The following is a 16,446-nucleotide window of genomic DNA, read 5'->3' as shown; positions in this document are numbered from 1 at the left end:
GCTCCCCAAAATGGAAGGTTTTTGAGAAAGGCAACAGCGTGGCATTCGCCTCTGTTCCTGACACCCAGCTCGAGGCCTCGCCACACAGGGACCCGGGTGAGTCTTTATTATAACCGAACAGACGGGAAGACGTGTGGCTGGACGGAAGGCTTAACGGAAAGACGGGGTGAGGGGTGGACGGGTGTGTGTGCAGGTAAGTGGGTGCACTAGCGAGCAGCCAGGTGCTGAGGGGCCGGCCAGGTGGCCAGGCAGACAAGTGGACAAATGACACACAGGGAGAGGGATCATGGGCGCCTGGGCGGGCGGGGCATCAGGCCAGGCCCAGTCCAGATGGGTGTTTGGGACGGTGGCTACATGGGCAGCGGGGCATCCTCCACAGACACGGGGCGGTGCCCAGGTGGGCAGGCAGTGCCCAGGCAGGCGGGGCACAGACCCTCACCAGGATGTCCAGGCAGGCGGCCTTGAGAAGGGTGATCTGGTCGGCGATGGTGAGCGTGGTGAAGCCGGGCAGCTGCTTGGCGAACTCCACGGTCTTGATGATGCACTTGGTGGAGAGTTCACTGAACTTGTCCCAGAGGTCGATGTCCAGGGAGACGCGCTGTTCCGAGCTGTTGTTCTGAGAGGACGGGGAGAGTGAGGCCCTCTGCTCACGGAGCCCCCTCCTGGCCTGGCCCCGCCAGCCCCCCCGGGCCGGCCCGAGCCCCGCCAGCCCCTTCCCGCGAGCTGCTTGAGAAGAGGAGGCGGGAGGAGGGACAAGGGAGGACGTGCAGGCCGGGGCCGGCCCAGGGAGAGGAGGAGCCAGCCTGGCGGAGAAGGGGCGCCCGCCAGCCGAGCCGGGGGTGGGGGCCGTACCGTAGTGTATTTGCCCAGCTGGCAGAGGGCCGGGAAGGTCTCCTGGTGCGCCTTGCGCACCTTCTCGATGAGCTCCCCGACCTCGGGCGTCAGCGCGTAGCTCTCGGAGCACTCGGGCTTGGGCGCCTCCTTCTTCTTCTTGTTCCGGTCGTTCCTCACAGCTGTGGGGGGCAGAGGCCGGCGGTCAGGGGGCGGGTACAGGCAGCGGCCTGCCCCCAGCCCGAGCTCCCGCCACCGGCGCCGCTGGCTGCAGAAGCCGGCGCCCGGTGGGTGCACACACACGCCGCACACAGGCCGAGGAAGTGTCCACCCGTGGCCCACTGAGCCGTGCCCACCGGACACGAATCCCAGGTCCCGCCCGGGACCCCAGCCCCCATGCCTGTGGTCCCACACTCCAGGGGCCTGGCGGGGTCCCGGTCTGGAAGCCAGAGTGTCCCACGTCCCTGCTCCGCCCCCCTACCCCTTGCTTCCAGGAGGAACGCGCAGCCGCCCCTGGCCCTCGGCCCTCCTGGCAGCCGCCTCCCCGGGGGAAGAGGAGGCAGCTCCTCTCCTCGGGCAGAGGGGTGGTGCCGGGCTCCCCATCCTGAGAACGGGGGGCCTGACGGGAGAATCTCTCGGCCCATTAGCTTGGGGAGCTGACAAATCACCAGGGGCGCTGAGCCGCACACACCACTCGGCTTTAAAGAAGCGATGGGGTCGTTACTAGCCGATTATCCCAGACACACAATCACTCACAGGGCCAGTGGTGGCGGCTGCTGAGGCTGGAGGAAGAGAGGGTGGGGGCAGGGGCCCCAGGAGGGGGCAGCGGGTGGGGGGGGCCCTGGCATAATTTGGAGATCACTCATGTCGATTCTGCAAATTCAATAAAGTGCAAGGGAGAGCGGGGAGAGGGAGAGGGAGAGTGGGGGGATAATTTGGGAAGAGAAAATTGCAGCTGTGACAAGACGTTTATCATTCGGAAGCTTTAATTCTATTGAAATGGCAGCTGCTCAGCTCAGGGGCACAGAGCAACCAGAGGAGGAGGGAGCCGGCGAAAGGGGGCGATGGCGGTGGGAGGGGAGGGTCCCCACCCTGGCCCTTCCGGGAGTGCAAGGTGGCAGAAGCGGAGGGAGAAGGAAGTCCTGGGCCCTGAGGGTCCCAAGTGGTCACCCACTTTGCAGCCTGGAGGAGCCACCACTTCCTGGGTCCCCAACAAGGCAGCCTGTGCCTCCTGCGGCAGGAGGTGGTGGGGTGGTGCAGGACCCCTCCTCTCCTGTCTGGGGCTCCATGGTCCCCCACAGCCCTTTCCCACTTTCTTCTTCCACTGCCCAACCCACAAAGGGCTAGGGGGTCCTGCAGCCCCCTCCCCCACCCCATCCCCCAAGGCTCAGGCTCCATGGCAACGGCCACGCAGACAAGGAGGCGTCTGTCAGCGTCATTTATCTCTGACATCATCAATCACCGGTCACCACGGCAACATCCATGATTCAACACAAGAGGGTCTCCCTGTCCAGCCCTCCCTCCTCCCTCCAGCCAGCCTCAGCTGAGCCCAAACTGGAAACCCCCGCCCCTCTGGGATCTGAGAAGCCCCAGTTCTCTCCTCCAACTCAGGAGCCCAGGCGTCAGCACCGGACAATGGCGTTCAGATCCCTGTGCCAGCCGCACCCTCCCCCCCTCGAACACGTGCGTGTGCACACACACACCCCCCCCCCAACTGGCAGCCCCCAGTGCAGGCCCCTCCCTATGACGTGCACCCCAAATGGACCTGGGGGTACCTCTGAGGCCGACCCCAAGGCCAGCCAGGGCCTGGAAGCCAGCAGGCCTGAGGCAGACACACAGGCACACGTGCGTGCCCATCACACACAGCCAGCCACGTGCAAACAACGGCTGTCTGCATGCAGACACACGGCCAGCTAGATGCAGACAGACAGACCGTCTGTCTGTCTATACAGAAACCATCCTTAACCATGAGCCCGCACACCACAGCACAGGTGTGCAAGCTCACATCCCTGCACCCCCCCCACCCCCCGGCCTTCAGGAGCACCCCGGGGCCTGGCCCGCCCGGCACTCACACTCCTTGGACATGCCCACTTCGAAGCACTTCTGCAGCCGGCAGTACTGGCAGCGGTTGCGGGTCACCTTGTTGATGATGCAGTTCTTGTCCCGGTGACACGTGTACACCATGTTCTTCTGGATGCTGCGGCGGAAGAAGCCCTGAGTGTGGGGGGGAGGGAGACAGGTCAGCCACGCCCGCAGCGGGGGCCGCCCCCGCCCGAGGCCTCGGCCAGGGGGTGCGGAAAGCCAGGCCACCGCTCCCCCGAGCCTCTGGCCGTGACCCACCTGAGCAGGCTAGGTGAGGAGGGAGAAGAGCCCACCTACGTGGGTCCTCCCAAAGGAGCCCCAGCACCTGCCACACAGTGGGCAGCAGAGGTCTTCCCCCAACCCGCACCCACACACCCGCTCCTCCCTCCCTCCCTGGGAAAAGGACGGCAGGGCTGCCAGAGCATCAGGACGAGGGGGAGAAGGGGCGACACAGGAGAGACGCAGAACTCCGGAGCCCACAGCCCCGGACCCGGCGCAGGGCGAGAAGGCCAGGCAGGGCGAGGTCGGACGGGGACGTGCACGGGCTGGCCGAGGGGGTGAGGACGCACGCCCTCTCGGAACGAGCAGCAGACACCGGTCACCAGCCAGGGAGGTGCGCCTGGACCCATCCCAGGGGGCCGGGGCCGTGGGGGGGGGGGGGGCTCCACGCACAGGCTGGCCACAGACAGGCTGACAGGCCAGGGCCAGACCGGGGACACCCAGTCAGGGCAGACACACACGCACACACACACTCGGAGACCTTCTGCTTTGCCCTTGATCTTGGCCCCACACCTGGGAACAGCCAGCCCAGGCTGAGGGGCAATCTGGACCCCCAAGTCCCCAGACAGGACAGGCTCTGAGCCCCAGCCTCTGGGGAAGAAGCAGGTAGAGAGGCCCCGGCCGTGGGAGACGAGGAGGAGAGGAGGGGCCGTGCCCGCAGCCGCCGGGAAGGTGGCAACCACATCTGCGCCCCGGACGGACGGAGGGAGCCTGACGCGGCCGAGGGAAACCCGGCCCGGCGCTGGGGAGCCCACGGCCGGGGCGTCTGGAGCGGGGGCCAAGGCAAGGCGCCTGCCCCAACCGCCTCCTGCCAGGCCGCCGTGGGGAGGTTCAGGCAGGGCCACCGGGGGCAGGCCTCCTGGGTCCCCGGCCAAGAGCCTGCCGACAGCCAGCTCACCATGGCAACCTGGGCAGCGGTGGCGGCGCAGGCTCACGCCCTGCCAGCTGGAGGATGGAGACGGGGAGAGGAGCTCCAGCAGGAGGGGACCTCTCCGGTCTGGGGGCGCCCTGCTCATCTGCAGGCCTCCTCTCCTCCCAGGCTGCTGCTGCCTCCCCCGAGGGCACACGCCTCTCCCGCGGGGACACGGGCAGCAGCCTCGGGGACACTCCCCCCACCCCCACCGGCAGACTCCCAGGACAAGGCAGTGGGGACATGCCATCAATCTCATCCGGACCGTGTCTCCCGAGGACGCGACTCACCTTGCAGCCCTCACAGGCGCTGACCCCATAGTGGTAGCCCGAGGATTTGTCCTGGCAGACGAAGCAAGGCTTGTAGATGCGGGGGAGGGGGGGCGGCGAGGGGGGGCTGGGCACTATCTCTTCGGAACTGCTGCTCTGGGTCTCGATGGCTAGAGAGAGAGCAGAGGGAGGGGCGGTTAGAGACCCAGGCTGCTGCCCTTCACACCTGCCCACCTGCCTCCAGGCCCCTCCCAGGAGCCCCTCCCAGGAGCCCCTCCCAGCCTCCCAGCCTGAGGGCAGGAACACGGTCCCAGCCAGGCCTGGGGAATGAGGTTGCCCATGAAGCCATCGGCACCCCATCTGCTGTCCCAGGACCCCACCTTCACACCCAGAAAGACCAGAGGATAAACTGTCACATTCGTTCGGATGTGCCTGCAGACGGGGCTCTACCGGGGCCGTGGGGGTGGGAGCTGGCCTGGTTCTGTAGCCAGGGCCCCTGGGCAGCCTGGACCCGCCTCCCCCAGGGAGGAAGGGGTTAAGGCCTGGGAGGAGGGAGGGACGAGGACACAGGCTGGGGGCAGAGGAAACTGGGGTCAACAGGATATTCAAAGCCGGCCACTCCCCCACCCCCTCGGCTTCCGCTCCCCCCTCCCCTCCCTGACAGCAGCCACAGCCCCTCCTCCACCCAAACAATCCCCTGGCCGGGGACCCGGGGCAGGGTGTGCACAGAAAAGTTGCAAATGCTGGGGCAAAGCAGGCCGGGACTCCCTGATAAGCAAGGGGGCCCCCGCCTGCAGACAGGGAGAGGGGTCCCTATGGGCCCCGGAAGCCCCTTCCTCTGGGTGCCCAGTCTGGGGGCAGCAGCATGACAATGGGGGTCTGTTCCCATCAATGCGCTGTCTGTCTGGCCTCAATACCATGTCCGGGTTACTGCCCCCCTCGCCTCCTGTGATTCGGCTCCAAGAGGGCAACCAGGAGGGCTGACCCAGCCAGCAGGGCGGCCCTCGCTAGCCAAGCCCTCCCCAGCGCCTGGCTCCGTGCCCACCACCCCAGGCAGAACAGGACTGGGCTGGGGGGCTGGGGGAGGGGAGGGTGTCTGTGCCTTATGTCCGGGCAGCTGGGGGGCGAACTGTGATGGAGGGAGGGCTGTGGTCACGGCACCCATACCCCCAAAGGGCCACCCGCACCCTCCGGAAGCCCCTGCCTAGTCGACTTGTCCAAGGACGAGGAGCACCATGCAGGCCTCTCCAGGGGATGGATCCCTACCTCCTCCCACCCCCCAGAACCCTGCCTGGTCTCACCCCCAACGCCAGCACTCAACCTTCTGGCATTCAAAAGGGCCCACAGCTCCTGGCCCGAGCACCTTACAGCCATGGGTCACACGGCCCCCAAATCCAAGGAACCGAGAAAAGCAGCACCTGGTCCTGGGGGGAGCTACACGCTACCACCACCCCCCTACCTGTGAACACGCCACGGGCCGCCGGGGCAACCCCCTTGGTGGGGCCTGGGCACCACTCCCCCGGTCAGCCTGGCCGGCCAGCACTGCTGTGTCCCCACCCCCCAGGCCTGCCCAGAGACCAGCCCACAGCAGAGGGGCAGTGGGGGCCCCCCCGCCTCTTCCCTGCCCCCAGCCCGGCCCCCCCCCTCACCCCAACACGAAACTGCCAGCTCCTGGTCCCCCCCCCCACTCTCCCAGAGGCCAGACAGGCCAATCAGACAGGCGAGAGGCCTGAGAACAGCTGCTTTGGGGGGCAGGGTTGGGGGGCCTGGGTGAGGCCAGGAGGCAGAGGGGTGGGTGACAAAGGGGCCCTTTGTCGCGCTAACTTTTTCCAAGACGTAAAAGAAGTAACAATAGACAATCCAGACTGCACTGGGTGGGGTGGGGCGTCAAGGACACAGGCGTGGGGGGGGGGGGCTGTGGCCTCGAATCCCAGTCCGCGCTCCGACAAGCAGAGGATGAGGCACTGACCTGTCTCCCTCCCCTCCCCTCCCCTCCCCTCCCCTCCCCTCCCCTCCCCATCGGCCCTTTGCCCTGCGACAGCTTCCCCAAGGCCCCACCTCCAGAACAGACCAGACTGGAGGGGGAGAACAGGACGGGGAGCTTTGGGGTACACAGTGGGGGGAGGGGAAGGCAGGCATGAGGAGACACACCGGATGCCAGGATGAGGGACAGACAGAGGGACAGACAGCTCCAAGGTCAGAGTCAGAGTAGGGGGGCAAATGCCTGCAGAAATTTGGAGCCCAGGCAAAGTCCAGGGCATGTTTATGGACTGAAAGAATGTGTGTTTTAGAACTGTTTGCTAGGACAGAGGGATTCCCCAACGTGGGGGCTACAGTTTGGGCTGAGGCTCCCCCCACGAGGCAGTGCTGGCTGCCAGCCTTGGAGGCCATAAGGCGGTCTGCACCCCCACCTCGGGCACATCCCACCTGTCACCCAGGGAACAGGGCACAGGTTTCCCGGAGTGCCCTTTGGGCCCAGAGTGGGGCCCGGTCCCCACCCCAGGCCTCCAGCCAGCAGCTGGGGAAGACACGAGGCACTCTGGGGCCCTCACAGCCTCTGCAAGAGTTAAGGGCACAGCTTCGACTCAGCCCGCACCACCCGTGGGGGAAGGACTGCCGTGGCCCGGCCCCTCCCGGCTCACCTCCCGCCCCAGAGGCCCCAGCCCACAAATCTCTCCTCTTCCTGCAGAAAGGCCTGGGCAGGAGAAGCACCACACCTTCTCGGCTCAAAGTTCCAGCGCCCGGCGCGGGGCTGGCACCGGCCCAGGAAGCCTGGGTCCCCTCCGGCGCTGCCAGGGTGCCCCTCCCCCGCTCCCCTCCGGTCGGGCAGGAGGCGTAGAGCGCGCTGGATTCCCCACGCCCCAGAGCCGTTCGCGGGCGCGCACAAGGGGCCGGTTTCCTGAAGGAGATCAGCAGGAAATCAGCCGGGCCCCCGGCCAGCGGCTCCCCTCCCGATCCAGCTGGCGCCCGCTCCTCTGCAGCTCCCCTTGCAGCCCCCGGGGAGGGACGGGAAGGGGGCGCAGGGCCCTCAGCACTGCCCTTCCTCCCAGGGGTGGGAGGGGGTGGCTCGGGTGCAGCTCCGGTGCAGCTTGGCAGCAGCGGAAGAAGGCCCCTGGCCCAGTGGCCGCCGATAAGCATCTTTCCTCCTCCCCCCAGTACAGGGGGCCACGTGCTTCACATTCTTGGACGTCTGGGAGCGGGGCAGAAGCGTGCGCAGCGGAGATTGGTTGGGGACAGATGGGGAACCACATCCTGTGTACCCCTTGTCCTCTGGTGCCCCCAAATGGGAGCTCCGGGGAGGATGGCAACGTCCCCAGGGCCGCGTAGGACCGAGGAGGTCTCTTCCCAAAGCCAGCCCGCTGTCTCTTGCCACCTCGGGTGAGGGAGGCAGGAGTGGAGAACTCTGTGAGGGGCTGCAGCGGCCTGTCACCAGAGGACCTGCACACACGCCAAGGCAGTGCCAGCGACCCTGAATGCTCTAGACGAGGTCTAGTCCCCCTTCTGGCCTCCAAGCCTTCCAGTGCCTCAGGAACCCCCCCCCCGGGGGGGGGGCTCACAGCCTTGGGGGCTGAGCCCACAGCACCCCACCCAAAAACACAGACACCTACACAGACTACGGGCCCAGACAGGGTGTGGGACACCGCCTCCACTTCCCCACGGCCGGCCTCACCAAACCCGGGAACTCAGGGGCCTGTGGGGCTCCACGCTCCTCCCCCTTCCCCTTGGGGCCAGAAAGAGCCGAGCTGCCCTCCTGGGCAAAGGAAGAGACAGGGCTGCAGCTCAAGGTCTCCCATCCCTGCTCCACCCCCCCGTCCTCTGGAAAAGGCAGCCACAGTGGTGGAGGGGGTGGTGGAGGGGGTGGCCCGGGAAGCCCTGTCCCAATTATCCACTGCAGGGGGCGGGGGGCGGGGTGGAAGGTCCTGGTGTCACAGCCTTCACCTCTCCGTTTCTGCCAAAGTCAACCTCAGCTCACACCTCGGTCCTTCCCACTGTCTGCAGCCTCCCAGCCTACCCGCCCCCCTGGGAGGCAAAGGTCAGGGGACAGGACAAAAGCAAAGACTGAGGTGAAGGTGGCTCTGGGAGGGGCAGTGGTGGGGTGTCTCTCCGTCTCCCCTCCTAGAGCTAAGGGGCTGGGGGCTGCCCTCAACCCTCTCCAATCTGCCAGGCCCCAGGAGACCGGCCCCAACCCTCCTCCCTGGCTGGCGGCAGGGAGACCGCAGGTTCTGGAGGGTGGGCGACGCTCTGGGGGAGAGTGGAGCCCTGAGGGAGCGGGGAAGAAACCGGAGCCTGGTAACAATAACCCCCAGGCGGAGAGCCAGCCAGCGCTCTCCCACCCAGGTACCGGCGGCGGGCAAGGCTGGGTGTGCACACGCCCAGAAGTGCACCGCCCCCCTCACAGCTCCCACAGCGCACTGAGCCCCTCCCCCACCAGAGGAGCCTGAACCCAGGCGGGGACAGTGAGCACAGAAGGGGAGCGGGCTGCCAGGACTCCAGGGTTCTCCTCAGGGCCCCTCTTAGGGAGGGACGGCCCAGCACCTGCCCCTGTCCCCAAGTGAACACAGGGTAACAAAAGGACATGGCTGGGTGTGGGTGGGGGGGATGTATTCATTTCCACAGAAGCCCCAGACTGGTAAAAAAAAAAACACACTCATCCCCCAGAGAACAGCCCTGGTTAGGGTTAGGGGGAGGAGGGTTCTTCCCGCCAGAGCAGCTCTCTCCTCCATTCCTGGACATTAGCCTCCAAGATGCCAGCCAAGTGTCCAGGGCCAGGACGACACCCAGATGGACAGGTGCCCCTCCCCAGGATGGACGGGTCGCTTCCCAGGGCAGAGGGGTGTCTGACCAAGTTGCCCCTTCCTGCCACACCCCGCTGCCAACACCAAAGACATCCTGCGCTCCCCCGACACCCACTCTAAGGACGCAAGGGCAAGGGCCGGGATCTGGGGAGGAGGCCTCTCCTCCTCAGGGCAGACAAGCCCGCAAACGGGACCTTTACCCCGCCCTCCGGGATGCGAGAAAGGACCACTCTGCTGTGAAGCTAGCGGATGCCAAGCAAGATTGTAGAAAGTGGGACAAGGGACTTCCTTTTCCCTCCAAGAAGTGTAAGGATAAATGAACAAATGTTTCCTGAAGGGAGGAAGCCCCAAAGTTTCTCAGCCCTAATGTAACAGAAATAGTGCCTGTGGTTCCTCCAGTTGTGCAGCAAGGGGACCGCGGCTCCAGCAAGAGAAAACGAGGGGAGGTGAAGGGGAGAGACGAGCCCCCACCACGCCCCCAGGCTCGCATCCCCCGGTAGGTTCGGAAGCCCCACCGCCCACCCCCACCCCCACCCCATACAATAGGAGAAGGGTGGCTGGTACCTACAGTGGTTTGAGCCATTCCAAAGCGGAGTCCGGAGCGGGGTAGAGTAGGGACCGGGGGCCGGCAGCCCCTTCTCTGGGAGCAAACAGGCCCGGTTCTGGTTATAAAAATCCACCACCAGGAACGGGTTGGGGGTGGGGGTGAGCCCCCCCACTTCTACACTCTCATACATCTTCTCGGCAAAGACAAGAGGTCCAGGCGGGGAAGTCGTGAGCGTCGCCTCCCTCACTCAGCCGGAGGCGCCATCCGAGGAGAGCAGCTGGGGGCGAGGGGGCACGTCCCCCCCACCCCCCGCCCCGACTGGCGACCCGGGCGGGCGGCCGCCCTGTGCCCGGAATCCCGCGTTCCCGTTTAAGTCAGCCGCTGCTCCGCCAATCCCAGGTGAAAAGCGGGGAAGTTGTGTGCGGCGCGGGGCGAGGCGGGGTCCCTCGGCTTCCCCGGGGAACGCCCGGCCGAGCCCCGGAACTCGGCGGCTTCACCTCGAGGGGTCTCCCGTCTCGAGTCTCATGGTGTCCGAGGCTGAGTCCCGCGGCTCCCCGAGAGCGCCGGGCGGGGGCGGGATCAGCGCGGGAGGCGGGGGCTCGCCGAGCACTTCCTCCTCCCCGCCGGGGCTCCCGGGCTTCTCCCGGGCGAGGACACCGGGTGGGGGCGGGGACCCCGCGCGGCCCCGCCTCCGCCAGGCCCGGCGCTGGGGCTCGGGCGGTGCGCGCCGCCGCCCCCCACCCCCAACCGGAGCCCCGCGCGCCTGCGGTCCCACCCCCTTTCCTCCGCCCCATCCCGTTCAGGCGCCACCCCCAGGCTTAACCCTTTCTCCGCTGGACCGGCTGCAGCCGGAGCAGCGCCGGGACTGAGACAGAGAGGCGGGATGTGGACGCGCGAGTGGGGGGAGCCTGGGAAGGGGGAGGAGAGAAGAGGAGACGGAAGGAAAAAGGCTCTGGAGGAGGAGTGCGCGGAGCACGGCCGGAGGCCCGGCACGGGGAGAGGAGGGGGCTGCGCGCGAAGGCCAGGACGGAAGAGGGGCTGACGTTTCCCCCAACCCAGTTCCGGCTCCCAGCCTCCCCCGTAGCTTGGTCAGTCCCGGAACCGGCGCTGCCAGGCGGGGGAAGTGTTGGTGCTAGGAGGAGAGGGGTGGTCCCGGTGTCCTCCCCTAACACACCCCCACCCAGCCCGGGCCTCATTTGCCTAATGCAATGCGGCTGAACTCTCGCTGAACTCGCCTGGCGGCGCCTCACCTCCGGGTGACCCACCCACCGCTGCCCGTGACATCACCCGCTCGCCAGCCCGCCCGTGGGGCTCGCCTGCCGGCCCCCTGCCCAGCCGGGCTGGGCCAGCTTCCCTGTTGGCACAGAGAGACGCCGCGGGAGGTGAAGGGCAGGGGCGCGCGCGGCCAAGTGTTAGCGCCACGGACGCGGCGTGCCGGGTGTCCCGGGTGTGACATTGTGCAGCTCAGGCGCTGCGTCGGATTGAGACACCCGGTTTGTGTCATTGTCTGTGACATCATGTGTGACTGGCCGCCCGCCCGCCGGAACCCGACGCTGCAGCGCGGGTGCTTCAGCAAAGACGCGCGCAGCCGGGGCTCCCCTCCCCACGCTCTGCGTGCTTCCGGTGAGCAAAGCCCCGCCCAGGGTGTCTCCCAGCCGTGGAACCAGGACCGGCACCCCCACCGCACAGTCCAGCCCTGGAGAGATCAAAGGACCGGCTGGTCCCTTACAACTGACCACTTCCTCCTGGAAGTCCTCAAGATGCCTGTTCATTGGAAGAAAGGCCTAGGTTGGGTGGGTCCCTGAAGCAGGGGATGCCCCTGGAGGAGAGTGGATCCTGTGACTCCTTTTGGCCCTGGCAGCGGAGCTCCCCGATTCCGAAAGGGGGTAGGAATTTACATGCTTCCCAAGGATGTTCTTCTAGAAGCCAGATTCTTAACATGTGTATTATTGAACCCTAACGGGCACTCCAAGAGAAAAGCAGGCACTATTCCTATTTTACATCAAGGCTCCGTGGGTTGTCCAAGATCACACTGCTAATAAAGGGCAGTGCATTTGAAGTTTCTGACATCAAAGCCCATATTCCTACCGTGCCAGGCCAATTTAAGGGGGGGGGTAGTATTTTGGAACACCTCCTACCTCAACACTCTGGCGAGCCTGCCCTTGCAGACCTTATGGGCCAGCAGCCATTCAGCAAATATTTGTGTGTGTGTGTGTCAAACTGTGATCACTGATTGGTGTTATGACACAAATATTGTGTGCTTTGAAGGAGAGTTAATGTAGGTGTTGACGGGTCATGGAAGAGCGAAGCAGAGACCCAGTCAGTCAGGCGAAGAGGAGCCAGGAGCACAGTCCCAGTAAAAAAGCCTGCGCAAAGGTCCTGGTTTGCAGAAGTTGGTGAGTTCATTCAGAGTACTGACGGAGCACTAGGGTAGGCGGAGCGTAAAATTCCAGAGGAAAAGGGGCACAAAACCAGGCTGGAGAGGGGTGCTGAGGCCAGGCCAGGGGGGCTTGTTGGCCTCAGTAAGACTTTTGAGTTGTATCCTACAGGCAGGGAGAACCCACAGGAAAATTCCAGGCACAGGAGAGGCAAGATCTGAGTTACAGCTCGTTCCAGCAGCCAGCTGTGTGAAGAACGGAGTGTGGGAGGGCACGGGAGACCCGCTGGAAGCCACAGTAGTCGCCCAGACAGCACACGGCGGGGGCGCAGTCTAGGACACCGGCAGTGTTGACAGAGAAAGGTAGAATTCTTGGAACTTTTTAATGACAGAATCAAGGCAGGGTGAGTGGGGGCAGGGAGGAAGCGCTCCAGAAAGACTCTGGTGAGCCTGGTGGAACAGCACAGTTCCTGAGACTGGAAAGTAAAGGAGTCTATGGGCTGGCACACACGTGTGTGCGGGGCTCCGAGGTGAGGTCGCACTAAGTGAGGTCTGGGGCGGAAGGCAAGCCTTGGCAGTGAAGGAGGTTGCTGGGGAGGAGGGCGGATGCTTCCACAGCCCAGGGTACCTTTCCTCCCAAACGATGCAGCTACTGGGCCCCAGGTACGCCCTAGGCTCTGTGTTCACAGCTGTGGAGGGATAAGGGATCGGAGGCTGTCCTGGCCGTCAAAGACCCGGGGGTGGGGGAAACATCTCCCAGACCATTACAGCTCTCAGCGGAACGAGGTGGGGAGAAGTCACTCTGTGGTAGAGGCGAGTGATACGAGAAAAAATAAGGACCCACGGGCATTCAAAAGAGGGAGGGAGAGTGTGGCAAGTTATGGGGGACAGTCTCTGGGAACAGGCTGGATTCAAGATGCTGTCCCTTGCACCCTGTGCAGGTAGCTCAGTTGGTTAGGGCGTCATTCTGATGTGCCAAGGTTGTGGGTTCGATCCCTGATCAGGGCACGCACAAGAAGCAACTGGTGAATGCATAAATAAGTGGAACAACAAATTTATGTTTCTCTCTCTCTCAAAAAACCCAGTAAATTAATTTTTTTAAATGTTCCTTGAAGGACGGTTAGGATTTCCGGAGCTGGAGAGGGGGAGAAGCCGGGGATGAGATGCCCGTTCTGGGCAACAGCCAGGTGGTGGCACAGGTCAGAGCAGAGCACGGTGTCCTGGGGCAGTGGGAGAAGAGGGTAGAGTGAAGGTCAACCCACAGAGTGAGGGGGCACTCCACGGCGGCCGCCCACAGGCGTGGGGTCTGCCCTCCACTGCTGCTGCTGCTCTGCTGCGTCGCCCAGGGCTCCTCTTGGTCCGTGCGTTTACCAGCACGTCCTCAGCAGGTGTGGGCCCGGCCGACCTGGCCCTCAGCTGTGCCAGGCACGGCCCCCGCCTGTCCCCAACCCCATCTGGAGAGAGTGATCAACAGGAGACCGTGAGGCCCTGAGCCAGGCAAACAGCAGGTCCCAGCACAGGGAGGCCATGCCCCTGGACAACGTTTGGCTCCACCAGCCCCTCATCATCACGGTGCATCGCCTCAAGGGTGCTTTTTTTTTTAATCCTCACCCGAGGACACTTTCATTTGCTTTTTTAGAGAAAGAGAGGACGGGAGAGAGAAAGGGTGTGAAAGAAGCACCGACCGGTTGCCTCACACACACCCAGCCCGGAGGATCCATCCGCACAGGGACTGGGGGTCAGGTCGCAGGCGCCCAGACCAGGGGTGAACCCACAACCTAGGCTTGTGCCCTGATCGGGAATCTAACCCCGACCTTTGGTCACAGGGTGATGCCCCAACCACTCGGGGCGAGGGTACTTGAAGTCCACGCAGGCCCTCCCCAGCGAGCAGGCCGCCGCGGCCTCACAGCGAGGCCCCGAGCCAGGGGTGGGCTCGGAGTCGTGCTGAAGAGGAGGAAACGGGCTCAGAGAGAGAGGCTGGGCTGGGCGGCCTGCCCACGGCCGAACAGGAAGAGCTGTCCTTCAGCGCTGCTGCCCACAGGGGCGCCGGTCTGTGGTCTGGCTGAGGGTCCCAGCAACCCGGCAGTCCACATGGGGGAGGGGAAGGGCCTCCGTTTCTGGTCTGGCCGCCCCGGGAGGCCCGGCTCCACGGGCTGTGCACCGACTCCATGAAGGAGGAGAAGGAGGAGGAAGAAGACAGTGTGGGCACCGCCCCAAAGTAATTTGAAGAAGGGAAACACTTCCTCTTTCCACAGATGCCACCGCCCCTAAAGGGCAGTCAGGGTCAGCCGTGGCCCATCTCCATGGGTACATGGCCCTGGGCACGGGGTGGACATAGTGTCTTGGGCCTTGGCTAGTCTCAGAGGAGGCCAGTCTTCCTTCCCTGAGTCCCCTCCCCCCAACCCATGCTGGGAGCCTGCCCAGGAGGGGCCTGTGCATTATTAATGCTGCCAGATACAAGGTGAGGGGCCCTACTTTCATTCGAAACTCCATCCACTGTCTTTTGGCTGACTCTCCATTTTGGACCCCGGGAAAGGCCAACTGATAATACCCGCTCACCGGGGGGCTGTCCCTCCTACCGTCTGGGAAAAGTAGGAGGGAGGGAGTGGTAGAGAAAAGGAGAAGGGTTAGGGTTAGGGTACACCCCCCACCCCCACCACGTCTCCCCAAGGTCCCAGGTCCTAGGGCCATTCCCCAGTCTCGTGGCACACAGTGAGTGTGAGGACAGAAAGGAAAGGCCAGTCTTGGGGTTCCCGTTCCCTGATCCCCTGCTGAGTGCTTCCAGCTTCTCTGCCCCCAGCCCACAAATGGAAACAAAATAACATGAACCGAGGCCTTCACACGCTGTTCCTACAGTGTCTGTCTGGAAGTGGGGGAGGGTCGCCTGCTGAGCTCTGCAAACGCCCGGGGCTGCAGCGGGCAGGTTCGGGGGTGAGGATGGGTGTGAACAGATTGCATCCGCAACTTCCAGGACAGGATGGAGATCGCTCTCTCCCTCCAGCCGTCAGGATGCAAAACAGAGCAGAGGAGGCGAGGCTCCGGCTGGGCTTCCTGCGCCCCCTATTGGGGAAAGGTGGGAGTTCTAAGGCAGAAGCCAGGCCTCAGCCACGGCGGAAGGGGTTTCAACGTTGGCACTGCTCCCCCTGTAGGTCTCCCCGCACCAGTAGTGCCCCCCAAATACCCTCCTGCAAACGCCAATCTGAATGTTGAAACGGCCGGGCCTTCCAGGCCCCTGAACCCAGGCACGAACTCCACTGGAGCCGTTTCCTCCCGGGTACACGCGGATGGCGTCGCCCTCCCAGGACCGCGGGGCCCGAGATTGGTAAACCAGAGCTTTAAGTCCCCCCACACACTGGGTGCTCCACAGATGCTGGCACCCGGTTCTCTCCAACTCCCACCCGGAAAGGCCCGGGTCCCTTTCCACGGTCACGAGAGCGGCGCCCCAGCAATGGGACGGCAGTGACGCCCAGCACAGCGTGCAGCTGAGGGCTTGACGGGATGACCTGGCGTAGATGCTCTGGCCTCGCCTCAGCCCTCCGAGGGGCTCCGGTCCCGCCTCACAGCCCAGGAACCCGCCCACAGAGCGGCCCCCAGAGTAGTGCAGGACGGAGCCTGAACGCAAACCAAGCTGCCGGCACGGCCTCCCTCCCTGGGAATGCCGGGGGTGAGCAGCGAGAAAAAGGCGGGTTAGGTTCCCCTCGGGCCTAGCTGATAAGAATTAAAGACCTTTCCCTCCCCCAAACACACAACATAATCCACAGGCCACGCCCCCTTCAACACTTGGCGCTCTAAGTCACCACCCGCTCCAGCACTCAAGCCCAGCGACACCCTGCCCCCAGCTCCTCTGGATTTGGTTCCCCCCAAACACACTCAGATCTCCGATCCACTCACCCAATACACACAAACCATTACCTCCCTTCCCCACACACACCCGGCCTTGACCTCCCCACCCCTAAAACACACACAACCCTGACCCTCTCCACCGCGCACGCAGAATCCAGGCCTCCCCAGTAAATACCAGCCCCCACAGGGGGCTGAGCCCCGGGGCGGGGGAGGGACTGGGATCCTGTACCATCTCTGGGACCTCCCAACTCTGGCTCCCTGAGAGCCGAAAGCAGAACAAATACCCCCCAACACACACACACACACACACACACACAGTCACCTGGAGAACATTTATGTCACTCCACAGGCCACTGGGTCTCTAAAGGGTACACCCAAGACACCCAAGGTCCAGCCACATCCTGACTCGGGCAGAGGGATGGGGAGGGGGAGGAGGGAGCCTTAGCAGCAAGGTTTCCTACAGAAGGGTGGCGGAGGCCGGGAGCCCATCACTGCCCCCTGCAGGAATAGGG

The 16,446-nt window shown here is 64.5% G+C and overlaps 1 protein-coding gene across 2 annotated transcripts in view; it reads right to left on the bottom strand.

Annotated features, from left to right (window-relative positions):
• The window catches only part of RARA (retinoic acid receptor alpha), a 35,031-nt gene that overhangs the window by 4,278 nt on the left and 14,307 nt on the right, over positions 1-16,446 (bottom strand). Inside the window, exons 1-5 of one of the 2 annotated variants that reach the window (XM_028519995.2) lie at positions 9,736-10,426; positions 4,393-4,541; positions 2,904-3,045; positions 853-1,013; positions 440-616 (exon numbers count right to left, since the gene is read on the bottom strand). In XM_028519995.2, the coding sequence (XP_028375796.1) occupies positions 440-616; positions 853-1,013; positions 2,904-3,045; positions 4,393-4,541; positions 9,736-9,904 (798 nt within the window). In that variant the 5' untranslated portion in view covers positions 9,905-10,426. Of the gene's footprint in view, positions 1-439; positions 617-852; positions 1,014-2,903; positions 3,046-4,392; positions 4,542-9,735; positions 10,427-16,446 lie in introns of those variants that run through there. The other variant, XM_028519993.2, reaches the window with a different exon arrangement.

The sequence above is a fragment of the Phyllostomus discolor genome, chromosome 8 (assembly GCF_004126475.2).
Source record: "Phyllostomus discolor isolate MPI-MPIP mPhyDis1 chromosome 8, mPhyDis1.pri.v3, whole genome shotgun sequence".
NCBI classification, from domain to species: Eukaryota; Metazoa; Chordata; class Mammalia; order Chiroptera; family Phyllostomidae; genus Phyllostomus; species Phyllostomus discolor.
This window is presented reverse-complemented; position numbering and strand designations above follow the sequence as displayed.